At 41.9% G+C, this 13,485-nt stretch overlaps 1 protein-coding gene across 2 annotated transcripts in view; it reads right to left on the minus strand.

Moving 5' to 3' along the window:
- TRPC4AP (transient receptor potential cation channel subfamily C member 4 associated protein) overlaps nt 1–13,485 on the minus strand; it is an 86,128-nt gene that overhangs the window by 23,134 nt on the left and 49,509 nt on the right. For both annotated transcript variants that reach the window (XM_079783994.1, XM_079783993.1), the window contains exon 8: nt 2,104–2,289. In XM_079783994.1, coding sequence (XP_079640120.1) covers nt 2,104–2,289 — 186 coding nt within the window. The remainder of the gene's footprint in view (nt 1–2,103; nt 2,290–13,485) is intronic.

Consider the following 13,485-nt stretch of genomic DNA (forward strand, 5'->3'; position numbering starts at 1 on the left):
TTAATCCTCACCAGAAAATATTTTTTCCATTGATTTTTAGAGAGAGTGGGAGGGAGGGGAGGTGGAGGAGGGGGAAGAGGAGGAGGGCAGAGAGGGGAGAGAGAGAGAGAGAGAAAAACATCAATGTGAGAAGAGACACATTAATCGGTTGCCTCTGGCATACGATCAAACCTGCAACCCAGATACGTGCCCTTGACTGGGACTTGAACCTGTGACCCTTCAGTGCACAGGTCAGTGCTCTAACCACTGAGAACACTGGTCAGGGCCTGATGGTGGGGTTTTTTTTTGAAGTACCAAAGGTTTTCATTTTAATGAAGTTCAATTTATTTATTTTTAATTTTGTTGCTTGTGCTTAAAAGCTGTCTAAAAAAACATTGCCAAATCCAAGGTCATGAAGATTTAATCCTATGTTTTCTTCTAAAGGTTTTATAAATTCAGCTCATATATTTAAGTCTTTGATGACTTTGAGTTAATTTTTACATTTGATGTGAATTAGGGGGTTTCAACTTCATTCTTTTTTAAAAAAATATTTTATTGATTTTTTTACAGAGAGGAAGGGAGAGGGATAGAGAGTTAGAAACATCGATGAGAGAGAAACATCGATCAGCTGCCTCCTGCACACCCCCTACTGGGGATGTGCCCGCAACAAAGGTACGTGCCCTTGACTGGAATTGAACCTGGGACCCTTCAGTCCACAGGCCAACGCTCTATCCACTGAGCCAAACCAGTCAGGGCTCAACTTCATTCTTTTGCATGTGGATAACTAATGGCTCCAGCACCATTTGTGTAAAAGACTACCATTTCCCAAATTGAATGGCCTTAGAATTCTTGCTGAAAATCAACTGACCATATTAAATGAGGGTTTATTTCTGAACTCTCAATTCTATTTCATCATATGTCTCTGTTTATGTCGGTAGCACACTGTTGATTCCTGATGCTCTGCAATTAAGTTTTGAAATTATGAAGTGTGAGTCTCCCGATTTTGTTTTTTTCCAAGATTGTTTTGGCGCTTCTGGGACCTTTGCTTTTCCATAGAATTTTAGGACCAGCTAGTCCACTTCTGCAAAGAAGCCAGCTGGGATTTCGATAGGAACTGGGTTGAATCTGCAGATAGATCTGTAGATCAAGATGGGGAGTACTGCTACCTTAAAAATACTGAGTCTTCTGTCCATAAACACAAGACATGAGATGTCTTTCCATTTACTTAGGTCTTCTTTAATTTCTTTCAATAATGTTTTATAATTTTCAGAGTATAAGTTTTACATTTATTAAATGTATCTCTAAGTACTTTATTCTTTTTGATATTCTTGTAAATGAAATTGTTTTAACTTGTTTATTAATTGCTACTGTAGAGAAATAGAATTAATTTCTGTATATTGAGCTCATATCTTGAAATTAAGCTTTTATCTTTGTTGAACTCATTTATTAGTTTAGTGGTTTTTTAGTGAATTCTTTAGGTCTTCCTATATAGAAGATCATGTCATCTATAAATATAGTTTTACTATTTCTTAATCTAGATGCCTTTTTAAAAAAATAAGTTTTGTTTATAGTTTCACTGGGGAGGCAGGTCCACAGAGTTCTGCACACTGACATCCCAGACTTTCCTCCCTTCAATTTTATCTGCACGTGATTATAGTGAGAATTACTAGGTTTGTATAATCTGACCCCATCCTGCTGGCCAGTCAAATGCTTCAGGGTTGGGCAAATGACCCAAGATGGGCCAGATTCCTTCACCACATAGCTGGAGCTGAGACTAGAACCTTACACATTTACTAGGCAGCCTACTCATCAGAAAAGAGAAAAGAGAAGACTAAAGAAAAAGGAGACAGAGCAAGAACTCTTTGGGTTCCTAAGAATGCTCTGGGTATTGGCTCCAAACAGTCTCTCTGATTGTGCAACCAAGTTATAGTCCCTCCAATCAGATTGGACCCCTTGGGAGATCAAAGAGATTTCTGTCACTAGCTAGCAAAGAATCTTAATAATCATGCTCTAGGATTCCCTGAGGAAAAATTCTACTTTGAGCAAATTTCAATTTATCCTCTTTGGAAAAGAGATCAAGAATGGCTCCAGGAATCCACCTCTCAGGAGACCCACCACAAGTACCTTGACTGTGCTCTGATTCCTCATTAGCCACTCGCATCAGAGCATCTAGCACCAAAGCATTGTCGAGCCATGTGTACCACTCCTCCAACTCCTGAAGGAAGCTGGCTGTGCCCGTTGACTCTGACACCTTTCGAGTTGCCAGCTTGCAAAGCCGCTCAACAAAGCCAGGGATGCTGAGAAGGGCCGCTGCAGAAGAAAGAACAAAAGAAGGAATTTTCAAAACAGAGACCAGTTCTAAAGCCCTCAACAAACAACCAGCCCCTCACTTGCATACAGGAATGATTTCTAACCTGACAGCAACTAGTCAGCCACAGTTGCCCTTTAAAATGAAAGGCCAAACAACGGTAAAATAGTAATAAAGTTATAGAAACACATTTAGTAGGTGCAAGGGAAACACTCTCTTATATCTATTGGTGGAGATATAAATTAGAATAACTTATGCCGTAAATCTGTGTGTCTTTGAGCCATGAGATCTATTACCAGAAATTTACCATAAGGAAATAACCAATCCTATACAATAAAGAGGCAATATGCAAATTGACCCTCAAGCCCTCGCACAAGATGGTTGCCCTCATGTGGTCAAAGATGGCCGCCACAAGATGGTCAGCAGGGGAGGATAGTTGTGGGCAATCAGGCCAGCAGGGGAGGGCAGTTAGGGGTGACCAGGCCAGCAGGGGAGGGCAGCTGGGAGGCCTGCAGGGGAGGGAGGGCAGTTGGCGGGGACCAGGCCTGCAGGTGAGGGCAGTTAAGGGTGACTGAGCTGGCAGGAGAGGGCAGTTGGGGGGGACCAGGCCAGAAGGGGAGGGCAGTTTGGGGCAATCGGGTTGGCAGGGGAGCAGTTAGGCATCGATCAGGCTGGGAGGGGAGTGGTTAGGGGGTGATCAGGCTGGCAGGCAGGTGAGCAGTTGGGAGCCAGTAGTCCGGATTATGAGAGGGATGTCTGACTGCCAGTTTAGGCCCGATCCCACAGGGCCTAAACCGGTAGTCAGACATCCCCCAAGGGGTCCCAGATTGGAGAGGGTGCACGCTGGGCTGAGGGACAACCCCCCGCCCCCCGCAGTGCACAAATTTTGTGCACCGGGCCTCTAGTTATATAATACAAAGACAGCTGTACACAGATGTTCATTGGTGTGGTTTCTATAACAACAAAAATAACTACATGTTTATTAATAGCATATTGATTTACTAGAGGCCCAGCGCACGATTCAATCGTGCGGGTAGGGTCCCTAGGCCTAGCCTCCTGCGATCAGGACCATCTTCTGCCTGTTCGCCAGTCCCCAGGCCCAATGCTGCCTCTGCCGCCGCCACTGAGCTGCCAGGCTGTTGGGATCACCAGCTCATCCCCAGCCGCTGCCGCTGCTGCTGGGGCTTGAGGTGCTGACGAAGGGGAGCACAGCAGGGGATCCGGGTGTGGACAACTGGCTCCCCGCCTCCGATGGCAGCAGAGCTGGGTGTCCAGGGTGTCCGAGGCAGCCCCCCTCAGCGGCCGCCAATCCAGCCGTTGAGAGGCGGGGGGGGGGGGGGGGGGGGCGGGAGTCCCGCGCCTCTCAATGGCCGGATATGCCACCCCGAGTCCCGCCCCCCAGCCTCCCACCGCCCAATCGTGGGCGTAGCGGAGTGATGGTTATTTGCATATTGCCTTTTTATTATGAAGGATGATATATTCAAACAACAGAATACAACACAGACACTAAGAATGATGACACATACCTCTCTATACAGTGACTCCAAAAGATGTTTAAATATGCTTACAAAAAGGTGCTTAAATGTTACTTAAGTATTGGCTTGGGCCTGTTTTCTTAAAAAATTTGAAACTTCTTTAAATATGTACATAAAGAAAAGATATGTTCTAAGGCATTTACTGTGGCTGTTTCTGAGTAGAAAAGCATATAAATGCTTCTTTTAAAACTACTTATCTATGGTTTGATTTTCCTGTAATAAAAAAGTACAGGGAAGAAAAAAAGGTAAGCCTTTTTAAAAAAATTTAAATTCTTTATTGTTGAAAGTATTACATATGTCTTCTTTTTCCCCCATTGACCTCTCCCCAGCTGCTCCCACCCCCCTCCCCACCCCAGGACATGCCCTCACCCCCCTACTGTTTGTGTTCATTGGTTATGCTTATATGCATGCATACAAGTCCTTTGGTTAAACTCTTACCCCTCCCTCCCACCCTCCCTTGCCTTTCCTCTGAGGTCTGATGGTCTGTTCGATGTTTCTATGTCTCTGGATCTATTTTTGTTTATCAGTTAAGTCTTTTTTTTTTTTTAAACCCAACTCCTCTAACTGGATAATTATCCAACTCCTATGAGTAAGATGGAAATCCTGATCAGCCTAAGAGAACATAATAACCTTTGGAAGCAGGTAAATCTGGGTTCAAATCTTGTCAACATCATTAACCTTCTTTAAAATAAGGCTAATATCTATACATATTTGCTTGTATGTGCATTAAATCTTCCAGGAAGGATAGAAAATAGCAGTTGCTGAAGGCAACAAGAATTAGGCCAATGGGAATAGAGGGAGGGAAACTTATAAATGAACACCATTTTGAATCTATAGATTTTTTGAGCCAGGCAAATGTGTCATCTAATTCAAACCTAATAAATATTTCATAGTATCAAGATATTACTATTAATTTGGGAATTCATAATATGGTATTGGAGTTCTGTTTAAAAGAGTCATTATCTTGTGGAAACACTAAAATATATACAGGTGAAATTTTTATGATGTCTGAGATTTGCTTCAAAATAATCCAAAGTGAGTAAGGGAAACATAGCTGGTATGGCTCAGTAGTTGACTATCTATCGATGAACCAGGAGGTCATGGTTCAATTCCCAGGTCAGGGCATATGCCAGGTTGAGAGCTCAATCCCCAGTGGGGGACATGCAGAAGGTAGCCAATCAGTGATTCTCTCTCATCATTTCTCATCATTGATATTTCTATCTCTCCTTCTCCTTTCCTTTCTGAAATAAATTTTTTTAAAAATATATTTTTTTAAAGTGAGGGAGGAGTGAACGGAGGTAGAGCTAAAGACAGGCCATCAGTTGACAATGTCTAAGTTAAGTGATGGTTAAATGAAGATCGGTATACAGTCATGTGTGTCATGTATGTCTCTACTTTTATATGTGGGATGTTCCCCATAATGAAAAATTTTAAAGTAAAATTCAAAAGAATATTAAAGAAAATTCTTTAAAAATTTTAAAACAAAGTAATTAGTTAGGACGATTCTATAAAGTCATATAAATCCAGTCCCAGCACAGAGCTAAACAAATAATCTTAGCCCTCTTCCATCCTTTATACATTAGTGAGTGACTAGAAAATAATGTTTGACCGAATTTTAAAAAAGTGAATTAAAACTACAAATTAACTTTTCCTTGAAAAGTTAAACACAGAATTATATGATCCAGCAATTCCACTCAAAGAAATGAAAACAGGTGTTCAAAAAATACATGTACACACGTGTTCACAGCTGCACTATTCACAATAACCAAAAGATAAAAACAACCCAAATGTCTATCCAACAAATGGACAAACTGTACTATATACATACAATGAATATTATTCAGTCATAAAAAGAAATGAAAGTGACATGCTACAGTGAATGACATCATGCTAAGTGAAAGAAGCATGATACATGGTACAAAAGGTTACATATTGTATGATTGCAGAATAGATAAATATACAGACAGAAAGCAGGTGATTGCCAGGAGTTGAGGATAAAGGGAAATAACTGCTTAATATGTATGGTTTCTTTTTGGAATGATGAATGGTTTTAGAACTAGATGGACAAACGTAAATGCACAGTACACGCACAAGTTATAATTATACTAAATGCCACCGAATTGTTCACTTTAAATGGTTAACTTTATGTTACTTTCACCTCAATTAAAAAAACAACACTGAAATAGCTTTTTTGGTTTTTGTTTTTCTTTGGATAACAATGTTTACTTATCAGTTTGACAAATACCAGGTAGTTTAAAAAGGCCCTGTTCTGAGAAGGGTATACAGAGTGGAAAGATGAACCAGTTCATTGGAAGTGTAATTTGTCAACATCTATCTAAGTTTAAAAGGCAAATATCCTGCACATCACAAGCTATGCGCAAGGTTGTTATTTGTAGGAACAAAGACTTGAAACACACCAAATTTCCATCAATAGGGGACTAGATAAATCTATCTATATAAAAGCCCAAGCAACCATTATGACTGGTCAACAGGTCGCTATGACGTGCACTGACCATCAGGGGGCAGATGCTCAACACAGGAGCTGGCCCCTGGTGGTCAGTGTGCTCCCACAGCGGGAGTACCGCTCAGCTGACTGACCCATCCAGGTGACCCACCAGCCGGGCAGCAGCCACTCCCTCCCTCAGTAGTCCTGCAGGTCCAATCTCCAGAGAATGGGCCAGGCACTGACAGACTGGTGCCGCTGGCACAATCCCGACAGCGCAGCCGGCCTCCTGGAAGTCAGCCTAGGGCACTGCGGCCACTTCCCCTCCCTAGACACTCTGCAAGTAAGAATGATATGAAGCGGTCGCCAGGTGGCTCGTCTGATAACCGGCGCGAACATCAGCAGATGGATCGGGATCCTGGCCCGGAAGGCTGATCGCGTCCCCCCACCCCCTCGGGATGGGTGCCAGATGCAGGGCTCATGGTAGCAAGCACCACTGTGGCGGCATGAGCCTCTCCCAATCAGGACTGACTGGGCGTGAGCCCGAGGCAGGTGCAGCGGAGCGGGGATGAGCAGGAGTGGCAGGCAGGAGTGGCAGGTGGCACTGAACTGCCAGTTTTGGCCTAATCCCTGCAGGCCATGCCGAAGGACCCCACCCGTGCACCAAATTCGTGCACCGGGCCTCTAGTTATGGTACAAAAGAATACTATGTAGCTGTAAAAAAGAATAAGATAATTCCAAATGTACTGGAATGGGATGCTTTGCAAAATAAAGTTAAAAGCCAGAGGTGGAATGATGCCTATTTTACCTTACCATCTGTACACACAGGGAGGAGTCAATCTCTCTCTTCCCTCCTCTACCCCTAATTGGGCAATATCTCTGAAGGAACACATGAAAAAATGGTACTCAGTTACCATGGGGAGGGGAACAAACTTTCTATTGTAATCTGCTATTCCTTTTGTACCTTATACATTTTTTAAACCTTAGATATACATTACTTTTTCCCAAAAATGAAGAAATGAGATTGAATTCTACATGAAAATCTTCACAAAGCTGGATTCTCACTCTCACACCTCTTTTCTCCAGTTTCTTTTTATTTTTTAAGAGAAGGTATTTATTATTTATACCACTGAAATAGCCCCGTAAGAACAATATACACCATGTTCATTTGAAAGGATCAGATTCCTTTCAAATACAAGAATTGTATAAACCAGTGGTCAGCAAACTCATTAGTCAACAGAGCCAAATATCAACAGTACAATGACTGAAATTTCTTTTGAGAGCCAAATTTTTTAAACTTAAACTTCTTCTAACGCCACTTCTTCAAAATAGACTCGCCCAGGCCGTGGTATTTTGTGGAAGAGCCACACTCAAGGGGCCAAAGAGCAGCATGTGGCTCGCGAGCCGCAGTTTGCCGAACACTGGTATAAACCAATACTGTCAACACAAACAGTGGTCACATTACGTATCTGCAGGCTTAAGCATTTCAAACAAATTTCCACTGAAACAGTGTTGCACTTAGGCAAGATATAGTTAGAACAGAATAAACACTTTTGTTCATGCATTTTAGGGCTGAATCAGTGATACGTCTCATTTTAAAATGTATTGCCTCTGCTTTCATGACAATACTTTTAGGCAGAAATGTTTCTACTTAGCCACCAAGAAGAAACATTCTTGTTCCTTAGTTTTATTCTTCAACCTTATGTTTCCTATTTTTCATACTATGACATATCAGTATTACAGCTGACATTTTCCAGTTTTACTCAAACACTGAGACACATACAAACAGAAAGCTCACAATTTAGAGATGTCAATAGTGGATGGATGAGAAGAGAAATGTGTCTATGACAAAAGAATAAAAAAAACTGGTGATTTTAAGCATACCAAACTAGGTTCCTTACTGAAAAAAAAAAAAAAAAAATTAAAAAAAATATATATATACATACACACATACTAGAGGGCGGTGCACGAAATTTGTGCACAGGAGGGGGGGGTCCTCTCAGCCCAGCTTGCAACCCTCTCCAATCCGGGACCCCTTGGGGGATGTATGACTGCAGATTTAGGCCCGATGCTGGGGATTGGGCCTAAACCGGCAGTCGGACATCCCTCTCACAATCCGGACTGCTGGCCCCTAACTGCTTACCTGCCTGCCTGATCGCCCCTAACTGCCCCCCCTGGCAGCCTGATCGCCCCCAACTGCCCCCACCTGCTGGCCTGCTCACCCCCAACTGCCCCCACCTGCTGGCCTGCTCTCCCCAACTGCCCCTCCCTTGCCAGCCTGCTCGCCTTCAACTGCCCTCCCCGCCGGCCTGCTCTCCCCTAACTGCCCCCCTGCCCATTGCCAGCCTGCTCGCCCCTAACCACCTCTGCCTCAGCCCCACCACCATGGCTTTGTCCAGAAGGACGTCTGGAAGGTCTCCCGGAAGGTCTCCCAGTCTAATTAGCATATTACCCTTTTACTAGTATAGATATATTTGTTGTTTGTTTTAAAAGGAAAAGCAGTAGTTTCAAGATGAAATTGGTCTTAGATTTAGTCCAACAACAATACAAATAAGGCAGGAACATAAGACATAACTTGTTTCCAAAATCTCAAAATGATATTGTTGAGTACACATTTCTGTCTACTTTTTGTGTGTGAGTGGGGGAGGGGGGCACCTCAGTACTCAATCCTGGAGAAAATATTTTTCAAGAGTAACAATATATTCACATAGGAGAAAAAGAGAGAATATTTTTAGCATGTTGCTGTGATCTTCAAAAGTTTTTTTCTCTTCCCTAGGTGGATTCAAAATTTCCACTTGGTTTTCTTTTACTCTGCAAAAAATTTTCAGTAGGTTTTCTTCCCTATTTTCTACTTCGACTACTTCATTTTCAATATCAAAGTCATTGACAACATCATCATCATCAGGAGGTGGACCTAAGACATCTCCCAAGCTCTTCTCACGAGTTCCCATCATCATGATTTTAGTATTTGGTTTCAGTTTGAGAGTTCCAAGCTTAACATCATTTTCTGCAGGTTTGCGCCTTTTACTTTAAGTCCAAGTAATTTCTGTTGTTCTGGTAACACTCCTGTAAGGGTCTTGAGAAACTTTTTGAGATCCAGCACAGTATCATCTTCTGAAAGTGTAGTCACTGAATATTCCTGTCCACCCCACTTTATGATGATGGGGAAAGCCATCCTTAAAACAGATATTGAGGCAACTTTTGTTCAGAAAAATACACCTAGAGCGCGGTGGGGCTGTCGGCAGTGGATGCAGGAACCTCTCTCCAATTTTTTGAGCTTTTCCTCACAAGACAGTTCCTAAGACCTGCACACTGAATACAGTCTTTCAGATGGGACCTGCCCAGGATTCAAGGTTCTGACACTCTGACTCTCACCACTGATTCCTGAGCTTTTATGAAATCACTCATTTCTTGAAAAGCTGATGAAAGCAATGGATTCCCTCTCGCCCCCGCAAGGCAGTCCCAATGAAACTCACCAAGTTATATACAGTCTCAGGGGACTGGTACCCCTGCACTCTCCAGTCTTTGTATTCTCACAGCCTTATCAGTAGCTCTAACACACTGTTAGTTAATGTTAAACTGGCTAATGACCAAAACACCCACTACTTCCGAGAACTTCTGCAAAAGCAGACCTCTTCTCTCTTCTTGTTAAAACACCAGTATTTCCAAAATACTCCTGTAAATTTTCCTCTCACAGGTTAGGCCCTGCTTTTCAGCTTGGAGATGATTCTGAATTCCATCCTAATTCATGTACTACATAAATCAGCTCCTTTCAGCTCAGTGTCACCTATAAACTGGTAACTATCTGGCCCTGTAGCTTCATCTTTATCTCTAAAATCTTGAATGATCCCACCCGATGGAGCTATCTGTTCCTTCTGAATTGATAGAAGGGACAACTAGTTGTTCTGAGAATCCCCAAAAGGGCTCTAACATTTAAATTATCGGAGTTCCAGGAAGATAAGATGAAGCATTACTTTGCTGGGCAAGAAAACCAGTTCAGAGTTACAGTATATTGAAAAACAAAACCAAACAAAGTTTTTGGCAGCATCTTACATGCTTCAGTTGTCCATTATGAACTAAATTGTGTATCTCCCCTTGTCCCCTTCCCAAATTCATACATTGAAAGCCCTGATCTACATACGACTGTATTTGGAGGCAGGGCCTTGGGGGAGATAATTAAGTGAGGTCGTAGGATAGGGCCCTAATCCATAGGCCCAGTGTCCTTATATAAGAAGAAGAGACACCAGAGATCTCTCTCTTTGTGCACGCACAGAGGAGAGGCCACATAAGGACACAGTGAAAAGGTGGCTGGCTACAAGCCAGGAAGAGAGGCCTCACCAGAAACCAACATTAATGGCATCTTGATCTTGGATCTCTAGCCTCCAGAATGTGAGAAAATTAATTTCTGTTATTTAAGTCACCCAATCTATGGTACCTTGTTATGGCAGTCAGAGCTGACTGCTACATATACCTCTATTTAAAAGTATTCATTATTGGAATTCAATTAAAGAATGATAACACTGAGGATTAAGATTTCTCTCATCTACTATATGTGATTTACTTATGTTCACCTTGGCCTTCTCAGTGCATTTGACTGGGAAGAATGTGTGTGTGGAATGTGGGAGTAGAGACAGAATTATGGTCAGAGAGGTGGGAAGGCCTAGACCTTGAACATCATGTGCTAAAATACAACATTTAATAAAGCTTTATTCCAAAATATACAAGCAGACATCACCTGGAGATTATATCATATGTTAGCCACACAGGTATGAAAGTGAACCTAGATATTTCATAAAGACTTTTCTTTTTTAATGTTTTTATTGTTGTTAGAGAGATGAAAGGAGAGAGAGAAAAAGCCCACAACCATGTGCCCTGGTAGGAATTGATCCTGCGAACTTTCAGTGCACAGAATGACTCTTAACCACACTGGCTAGGGCAAAACTTTCTTTTTTTTAATCTCTCAAATCAAAGAAAACTAGCTTGGGGTTAAAACTCAGTTAATTAAAAAACCAAGTGACTAGAAAACCTCATTCCCCAAGGATGATGGGTAGTGCTGGTTTTACTTAAGTCAGCTTACAAGCAGGTACATGAAGGTAATCAATATTAACAGAATAAAACAGATTCCTTAAATAGAAAATTAAAAGTTGAAAGTTACTTTGTACCTCAGTACACACAGGTATCCAATACTGAACCTTTATGACCCTCAGTTTCCTAATCTGGAGATACTAATCTCTACTTCACAGAGATGCTTGGAGGATTACATAAAATCAGTTCTGGGTAAATGTTCTTCTGGCTCAATATCTGCCATATAGCAGGAGATTAACCAATGTGAGCTTTTGTCAGTGTATATGTATGTGTATGTTTAAATTAGCTTTGAGGTAATATGATTTTAAGAATGTATATTTTATGATTTACTAACCTTAGTACTCCTCCAGTCTTAAGAAAAGAAGAGGGGGGCCCTAACCGGTTTGGCTCAGTGGATAGAGCATCGGCCTGCAGACTGAAAGCTCCCAGGTTCGATTCCGGTCAGGGGCATGTACCTTGGTTGTGGGCACATCCCCAGTGGGAGGTGTGCAGGAGGCAGCTGATCGATGTTTCTCTCTCATCGATGTTTCTAACTCTCTATCCCTCTCCCTTCCTCTCTGTAAAAAAGCAATAAAATATATTTAAAAAAAAAAAAAAAAAGAGGAGGGGGAAAGAAAAGCCTACCAAGGAAGGCTAAGGACTCAGGAAGAAAAACAAGCTGAAGGGAGAACCACTAACCTGGGTCCATAGAGTTCACACACTTCTGTTTTCACATATGACTAAAAAGTGTAAAATTACATTCCTTAATAACCTACAAGTATAGTTATGACCATCTATTAGTCATATGTTCATAACTAAAACCAGAACATTAATGGAGTTAGTGGAAGACTCATATTCAGTATTTAGAAGGAAGGTTGCTGGGTAGCTTGTAGCAATTCTGCAGAGATAGGCCTGGGAATGCACTCACCCAGTCAACTGGACTTTAGAAACAGAGTACTGTTTTCAAAGCATCATTAGGGCTGCTGTAAAATGGTTGTAGTTTCTTACTGCTGCTTTTTAATGATGAATTTTTATTATTCTACCTTGGTTATTTGGTTAACCCTATGGTAAACATGAAATTTTTTTTTAATCAACTGTATTTCTAGAACTAGCTTTTTTGTTGTTGTTAATCCTCACCCGAGGATATTTTTTCCATTGATTTTTAGAGAGTAGAAGGGAGGGAGAGAGACAGAGAGAGAGAAACATTGATGTGAGAGAGACACATCGATTGGTTGCCTCTTGCACACCCCACACTGGAGATCGAGCCCGCAATCTGGGCATGTGCCCTTGACTGGAATCAAACCTGGGACCCTTTGGTCCTCAGGCTGACTGTATCCACTGAGCCAAACCGGCTAGGGCAAGACACAATGTTTTAGTTCAAATATAAATCATCTATACTCTTATGACCAAACAGATATATGCCTAATTTCCCCCCAAACCTGCTTACGCCAGGACAATAGAGAAGAATTCCTTTGCTACCAAAATCAATAGATGGAGTAGATGAGTTATAATCATATTTTTTTTCATTTAAATAACCAATATATCCATATGGTTTAAAATCAAACATACATAAAATAATACACCCATGCCTAACAGGTAGCCACTTTAGTTTTCTTGTGTATGCTTTCAGTTTATGCATACTACATATGAGCAAACAAATACATTTGATTAGTCCCCCCTCCCTGCCTTAATACAAAAAGTATTATATTATACACACAGTTCTGCATTTTCCTTTTTACCATTAATATATGTTGGATATTTTTCTATATCAGTATATAGAGATTTTCTTCATTCTTTTTTTCTTAAAAGCTACATGATTTTCCATTATATAAATACTAGAGGCCCAGTGCATGAAATTTGTGCACGGGGCGGGGGGGTGGGGGGTGGGGGGAGACAGGGGTCCCTCAGCCTGGCCTGCACCCTCTCCTATCTGGGATCCCTTTCGCAATCCAGAACCACTGGCTCCTAAGCGCTCACCTGCCTGCCTGCCTAATGCCCCTAATTGCTCTCCTGCCTGCCTGATTCTCCTAACTACTCCCCTGCCAGCCTGATGGCCCTAACTGCTCTCCCCTCCTGGCCTGATCCCCCTAACTGCTCTCCCCTTCTTTTCTTTTCTTTTCTTTTCTTTTTTTTTTTTCTCCCCTTCTTTTCTGATC

Source organism: Cnephaeus nilssonii (assembly GCF_951640355.1).
Source record: "Cnephaeus nilssonii genome assembly, chromosome: 11".
NCBI lineage: Eukaryota > Metazoa > Chordata > Mammalia > Chiroptera > Vespertilionidae > Cnephaeus > Cnephaeus nilssonii.